This window comes from Boleophthalmus pectinirostris, unplaced genomic scaffold, assembly GCF_026225935.1.
Source record: "Boleophthalmus pectinirostris isolate CB_2022bp ecotype Guang Dong unplaced genomic scaffold, ASM2622593v1 HiC_scaffold_9, whole genome shotgun sequence".
NCBI lineage: Eukaryota > Metazoa > Chordata > Actinopteri > Gobiiformes > Gobiidae > Boleophthalmus > Boleophthalmus pectinirostris.
The window spans coordinates 4,876,586-4,884,085 of NW_026571541.1; the positions used below are offsets into that span (position 1 = coordinate 4,876,586).

The 7,500-nt window shown below is 42.7% G+C and overlaps 2 protein-coding genes across 2 annotated transcripts in view; both read right to left on the minus strand.

The window, feature by feature from the left end:
• Positions 1-35: 35 nt before the first annotated feature.
• LOC110167096 (olfactory receptor 11A1-like) lies at positions 36-1,457 on the minus strand. The gene is made up of 2 exons (XM_020932400.2): positions 541-1,457; positions 36-219 (listed from the first exon to the last, which is right to left on the minus strand). Exons 1-2 carry the CDS (start codon positions 1,455-1,457, stop codon positions 36-38), a joined length of 1,101 nt encoding a protein of 366 aa, XP_020788059.2.
• A 3,359-nt stretch (positions 1,458-4,816) lies between these two features.
• LOC110167095 (olfactory receptor 11A1-like) overlaps positions 4,817-7,500 on the minus strand; it is a gene marked incomplete at its 3' end in the record, with an annotated part of 4,054 nt that continues 1,370 nt past the window's right edge. The window contains exon 2 of the mRNA XM_020932399.2: positions 4,817-4,857. Within this exon, the coding sequence (XP_020788058.2) occupies positions 4,817-4,857 (41 nt within the window). The remainder of the gene's footprint in view (positions 4,858-7,500) is intronic.

Below are 7,500 nucleotides of genomic sequence, written 5' to 3' on the forward strand. Positions count from 1 at the left end.
ATACAAACTTCTCAGTTTTGACCAAAAAAACGTTGTCATGTAGACGGCCCCTTGATCAGATTTATGGAGTAGCAGCTGGAGGTGCAGCAGGTGGTGTACAGGGAGAAGAGGTGCAGGTCCCTGCAGGTGGAGTCGGGCATGCTGAGCAGAGAGTGCTTGTCCTGGAGAAGAGCAGTGAGGATGGTGTTCAATGCAGAGCTGGCGCCCACAAACAAGATCCTGATGTAGGTTCCCAGGAAGTCAAGAACTGTAGGCTCTGTGAGTCCATGAGAGGGGACGTGAATGACTTGAGTGCAGGATTACACGCTCAAATGTAAAAATGACTACAGAGGTCACGATGAGGGGGACTCAAAAACATCAGCCTCAAATGTGGGAGATTGACATTGCAATAGTTATTTGATGATGGACATGGAACTTTGTGAGAGGTGTATCATGTTAAAAATTAATAAAAAGAAAGAAAATTAGTATAAAATTAAAAATACGGTGATGGTGACAGATGTTGATCAAGTCATCTGGATCATATTCACAGCATTTCTTGACCTAGAAATTATATTTTTACACACATTTCTGATTTTTGTCAGGCTCAGTCCATACATTGGTGTGTTGAACAGCGGTTGACATGTCAGATGATATAATGATAAAATTATTCTCAACATTTGAGGCAAATGGCTCAGATCAAACCTGGTTTGGAAAATTTGAAATGAAAATCCAAAAGCAAAGTTTACAACAGAGAAGAGGTGTGGTGTACAGGTGCTCACAGCCTTCTGTCGTGTCTGTTTAGTTCCATTAAAACACACTCGAAAAATCTGTATATATGTAAAGAAAATAAGTATTGTAGGTATTGAGACAAACACCGTAGCAGCGACCACTTCATAAAAGTTATTCACCGTTGCCTCAGAACAGGCCAGTTTGATGATGAGGTAGTTATCACAATAAACAGAGTCCATAATGTTTCCACAAAGTTTTAAAGATGCAGTGAGAACAATTGTTATTCCTACAGCCACTAATGGAGACAACCAAATGACAACAATGAGACAGGTGACTTTTCTTAGGGTCATGTGAGTGTTGTAGTGCAGAGGAAAGCAGATGGCCACATATCGATCATATGACATAATAGCCAGGTTTGTGAAATTCACTCCACCATAAGAATACAGCAAAAATATTTGAAGAAAACATAGATTATATGAAATTGTGTGGACATCTTGAAGGATTTGATATGCAATGAAAAGTAAACATACAGTGCTGCCATTTATCTCATTGATGAATAAACTACATAGAAACATGTACATAGGTTCATGTAGAGTAGTATTCATACATATGACCACAATAAGGAGCAAGTTGGACAGCACTATCAGAACATACACAGACAATATAATGACAAAATACAACCACCGCAAAGGCCCAGGGTCAAAGTAGGCTCCCAGAGTGAAATAAGAAACCTGAGTGAAATTCACCATAGCTTTTGGTTTGTAAAAACACTTTAGGAGGAACTGATCTATCACAAACATTAGTGTAAACAAGGCTTTACAGATAGCAAGTTATTGCAAGGTGCGTAACTTTACAGAATTACCTTATTTAATAACAAAGACATATCTATTGCTTTTAACATTATGAAGCTTTACGGTAGTTTTACATATTGAATACACTGGTATTTATTAAAAACCTACATTTTTCATCCAGCCATGTCCATCAATTATGTACAAAAACTCAACTTGGAACACACTAGATGACCTTATATCCTCACTAATTTAGAAAACACCAAACAAAAAATAGGACTGAAATTCAGCCTAAGTTAGACACAGAGATAAACTAAATATAGATTTCTGTTATGAAATTTAAAAACACATAACCTTGCGCAAAAAAAATCAAAAACATGGAAATCAAAGCATGTTCTTTGGAAAGTATATGTACATATATAATTGGTTCGAGTGGGAGCTGAGCTGCAGCAGTGAAAAGACCCCATGTGGATCTGAGAGCCTGACACAAACTCACTTTTATCAAGATCCTCCCAGGTCACAAAATCATGACGTCAGACAAAGTTCAACCACATCGCCTCCAGAATTCAACTATACCCAAACATTTAGCACTTTTTCCTTACATATATTGAGTTTTTATGTATTTCTACCATGTTATGTCTGGTTTGGTAAGATTGAAAGACCTAAACCTATTATTTGTTTTGGGTATTTAAGATTAAACTATAACATATGTACATCTTTGTGTAAAATTGTGTAATATTTCAACTGATATTTCAAGCTGATTGGTCAAAGCATCCAACTTTGGTTACATCCAGTTGAGAGAAGCACAGACATCTTTCCTGTCCACAAATGCACAAAGTACTTCTGCACGTTATTCACAACCAAAATAGTCTCTAAATACATTTTCACTCAAATATGCCGAAGTACTTCAGTTGTCGGTTATATGCTGCCATTCCGACATACCACCACTCCGATATTGACGTCTAATTGTCGGAGTGGTGGCATTTCCATTTTTTATCAAACGTCCCTGCACTCCGACATTTTTTTTTCTTTGGTTGGAGTGGCAGCACTTAAGCACTTTTTGTTCAATAGTCTGCCATTCTGACACACATAGTAATTATAAAGTTGCGGCGGCGCTGTTTTCAGGACAATATTTTCACAGACTGGAGGCATAGGAGGCACGGTGCGCACAGTGTACGGAAAGAGGCGTGGTGCACGTAGCATGGTTTAGTCCTAGTTAAATCATGTTTTAGTCCTGGTTTAGACCTGGTTTTAGTCCAGATTTTAGTCCTGGCTTAGTCCTGGTTTAGAGGCGTGGTCAGGTGGTGTACGGGAGAAAATCTTACATAGCGCAAAAACAGTATGTAGGTTGACTTTCACCCCTGCTCGTTAGATGTTGAGATTAGAAAAACACTGGTATTCTACAAACAAGGTAATAAAGGTAACACTCTAAGCTATGAGTAGGTTGTCAAAATGGCGACATATAAAGTGTTGGAATGGCGGCATCAAAGAGTGTCCGAATGGAGGCATGTCAGAATGGAAGGTTGTCAGAATGAGGGAATGTCAGGGTGGGGGTCTGTCGGAGAGGCGGTATGGCGATTAAGGGTTGTACCCCCACGCTTTGACACAAAACTTTACAAAGACGGTCTGGAACCGTATCCGATCTCCCTGAATTCAGACACTGTAATTGACAGGCGGAAAGACGCATGCTCCATTCTGTGGTGGCTTACATTTAAAAAAGTGTAGAAAAAATACTAGTACTGAGAAAATACTGAGAAACTGCGGATTTCTGCAGAATCAACAAAGCACCAAACTCTTTACAAGGCAAGACAGCTGTATTTGTATAACACAAACATCCATCTATCCATTTTCTTCCGCTTATTTGGGGCCAGGTTGCGGGGCAGAGTCTATTACAGGGACTCCCAGACTTCCTTCACCCCAGACACGTCCTCCAGCTCCTCCAGGGGGACCACCTCACCACAACGGTCCAATACAGCAACCGCATCACTGCCAATGCTGCACTGATCCACCTGTCAATCTCACGTTCCGTCCTCCCCTCACTCGTGAACAAGACCCCAAGATACTTGAACTCCTCCACTTGAGGCAGGGACTCTCCACCCGCCCGGAGAGGACAAGTCACTTTTTTCTGGTCAAGAACCATGGCCTCGGACTTAGAAGAGCTGATCCTCATCCCAGCCGCTTCACATTCTGCTGCAAACCGCCCTAGTGCACATTGCAAGTCCTGGTTTGATGAAGCCAACAGAACAACATCATCAGCAAACAGCAGAGATGAGATCCTGCGGTCCCCAAACCGGACCCCCTCTAGCTCCTGACTGGACCTAGAAATTCAGCAATGTGAACACAGCTCCTGGTCCTGTCATACAGGGACCGGACAGCCCTTAGCAGAGGACCCCAGACCTCATACTCCCAGGGCACCCCCATACAAAAACCACACTGCTCCTCCTGAATCCGAGGTTCGACTATCGGCTGAATTCTCCTCTCCAGTACCCTGGCATAGACCTTACCAGGGAGGCTGAGGAGTGTGATTCCCCTGTAATTGGAACACATCCTCTGGTCCCAGTTCTTATACAGAGGGACCGCCACCTCGGTTTGCCAGTCCAGAGGTACTGTCCCCGACCGCCACGTGATGTTGAAGAGGCGTGTCAGCCAAGACAGCCCCACAACATCCAGAGACTTAAGATACTCAGGACGGATTTCATCCAAACCCAGAGCCTTGCCACCAAGGACCTTGCCAACCACCTCAGTGACTTCGGCCAGGGTGATGGACGAGTCCGCCTCCGAGTCCCCAGCCTCTGCTCCCTCCTCGGAAGACATGACGTGTGATTGAGGAGATCCTCAAAGTATTCCTTCCATCACCGGACAACGTCCCCAGTCGAGGTCAACAGCTCTCCCCCCGCACTGTAAACAGTGTTGGTGAAGAACTGCTTCGCCCTCCTGAGGCACGGGATGGTTTGCCAGAATCTCTTTGAGGCCTTCTGATAGTCCTCCTCTATGGCTGCCCTGTACTCCTCCCAGCTCCGAGTTTTTGCCTCTGTGTCTGTGACCGCACGAGCTGCTGTGTGCTTGGCCCGCTGGTACCCATCAGCTGCCTCAGGAGTCCAACGAGCCAAAAAGGCCCGATAGGACACCATCTTTAGCCTAATGGCATCCCTTACTTTGGGTTCCCACCACCGGGTTCAGGTGTAGTGACCCTCACTACATGCTTGGGCCTGCCAGGTCTTTCCGGATTCCTCCTCCACCAGCGAACCCAACTCACAACCAAGTGGTGATCAGTTGACAGCCCCTCTCTTCACCCGAGTGTCCAAGAAACGCGGCCGGAGGTCAGATGACACGACTACAAAGTCGATCATCGACCTCCGGCCTAGGGTGTCCTGGTGCCACGTGCACTTATGGACACCCTTGTGCTCGAACATGGTGTTCGTTACGGACAAACCGTGACTAGCACAGAAGTCCAATAACAGAACACCGCTCGGGTTCAGATCAGGGAGGCCGTTCATACACCTGGTGTAGTCCTGGTTTAGTGTAGGTTTAAACCTGCTTTAGACCTGGTTGAGTCCTGGTTTAGTCCTGGTTTAGATTTGGTTTAGACCTGGTTTAGTTCTGGTTGAGTCCTAGTTGAGTCCTGGCTTAGACTTGGTTTAAACCTGGTTTTGTCCTGGTTTAGTCCTGTTTTAGACCTAGTTTAGTCCTGGTTTAGTTCTGGTCCTGGTAAAATATGCAAGTCTAACCCGAGATCACCTATGGTGGAAAGTTTGAACATCTTTCGACACATTAAACATCTTGCCTCAATGTTAATCTCCAGAACCTCCCTCAACCAACTACTGTATCTAGAACCTAAAAGTCACTGAGGATTAAACCTACACTTCCCCATGATCCAACGTCTTCCTCCACTCAAATGATCATCATTGGGTTTCTGGCGCTGTTGGATCATCATTGCCGACCGCGCTAGAAACCCAAGTATTGTTAGTGGATACTCCAAATCAGACGTTCATTCACATTACATGATTTCACTTGGCTGTTTTTTTTTTCCTGCCTTCATTTAACATCGCACTGCAGCCCTGTTGAGTTTACAAAAAATAGGCTAATGAAATTTAAGACCTTTGTGAAAAAAATAAGACTTGGAAAACATAATTTAAGACTTTATAAAGCCTTAATTTAGGAACATGAATTATAAGACATTAATAAGATTGCATTTTCTAAGTTCAACAGGCTCCAACACTGACCCCAAGGGACTGTCTGCCAACCTGTGTGCCCCAGTTGCTGCTATGCCAACCCTGTCAAGCATGACAGATTAAACTGGTCAACACCTGTTTAGTTGCAAAAATTTGAGATTTGTTGATTTTGCATTAAGAGTTGCAATTGTAACATGGCAAAATCCTGGTGATGATTGTCAAGAACTGTAAGCAGTGCTAAGATTGACCTAGCTTTGGCGGTCTGCCCCAGTTTTACTTCCATTCCATTTTCTTCTTCTTATCTGGGCCGGGTCGCGGAGGCAGCAGTCTAAGCCAATTTTACTTCCCCATCTGAATATTAACAATTTACCAAAGAGTTTATGGACTTGAAACTAATACATATTTCCTCCTTTCACTGGTTAAAAGATTTAAGAAAAGCAAAGAGGTGAAGGCAGTTGCAGCAGGACAGTACGACGGCACGGTTACACTCATATGGGAAAAAACTGGAAAAAAAAAAGAATTTACCACTGTCTTTGTAGTAAATCTTTATATAAAGTTAATATGTGTCATGTGGTTTACTCCTGAAAGTGGCTCCTTTTACATTTTTCTCATACAATTATATTATGAAAAACTAGTAAAGATAAAGTGAACATTTTGCATGACATTTACAGGTAATGTGCATGATAAACTACATTTTCTTTCTATGTTCCATGTAATGTTTGTATTCTTTAATTATATGTTGCAGTTAAAAAAAACAAAACAAAATCTGAGTCACAAGAGGGATTTGAACCCAGGTCGCCCATGTGAAAGTCCAGTGATTTACCAGTTGATATGACCTCTACATAAGTGTATAGCTGCTTTTTTGAATATTACAAGTCAATATATCAATATAAACCTTTGTAATAATTAGGATTTTCCAGAGTAAAAATATTTTCACAGCCTGATGTTTGTTCACTGTGACATCAGTGGAAGAGTGTGTGTCTTATGTTTTTTAAGGTTTTAATGCAATATTTGTATTACTGTGTTTACCCCCATGCTGCCCAACACACACACACACACACACACACACAGACACAACACACATACAAACACACACCTACGCACAGACACACACACACACACACACACAGACATGCACACACACGCATGCACACACACACACATACACAGACACACTCACACACACATAGGCATACACACGCACACAAACACGCACAGACACACACACCCATACGCACAGACACACCACATGCACAGAGACACACACGCACACACACGCAGACACTCACATGCACACACAGACACATGCACACGCACACACACACAGACACAGGCACACATACACAGATACACACACAGACACTCACATGCACACACAGACACATGCACACGCACACACACACATACACAGATACACACACACACACACAGACACACACACACACACACACACACACACACACACTGTGATCATTTTCTTTCTCACTCTCATACACACACAACACATCAATCGAGTTTAAGGAAACAATCATCATTTCACTTGTTTTTCTGTGATTCTGTGGTAAAAATGACCTTTGTCCAACACTTGTGAGGAGATTGTGTGTGGGATTAGTGTCATATTCAGCTCTTGCAGGTTACAAAGTTTTATATGTTTCATGCTGCACATATTTACCAAAGATCTTGTAACTGTTTTCACTGTCATATACAAATCTTTTAGGATTCAGATAAAACATGTTCAAATGGTGTATGATTTGTTTATATCTTTTCCATATGGGCATAGGTGCTGCTAATAACTCGAGGCCTTCACCCACCTCCATAAAACGTAATGATGG

What these genes read in the sequence shown, in the direction of transcription:
- LOC110167096 (XM_020932400.2), bottom strand. Translation starts at nt 1,457, where the DNA reads ATGGTGAATTTCACTCAGGTTTCTTATTTCACTCTGGGAGCCTACTTT. An exon ending in TGTAAAAATATAATTTCTAG is followed by an intron (nt 220 to 540) that starts GTCAAGAAATGC and finishes AACCTACATCAG; the next exon opens with GATCTTGTTTGTGGGCGCCA.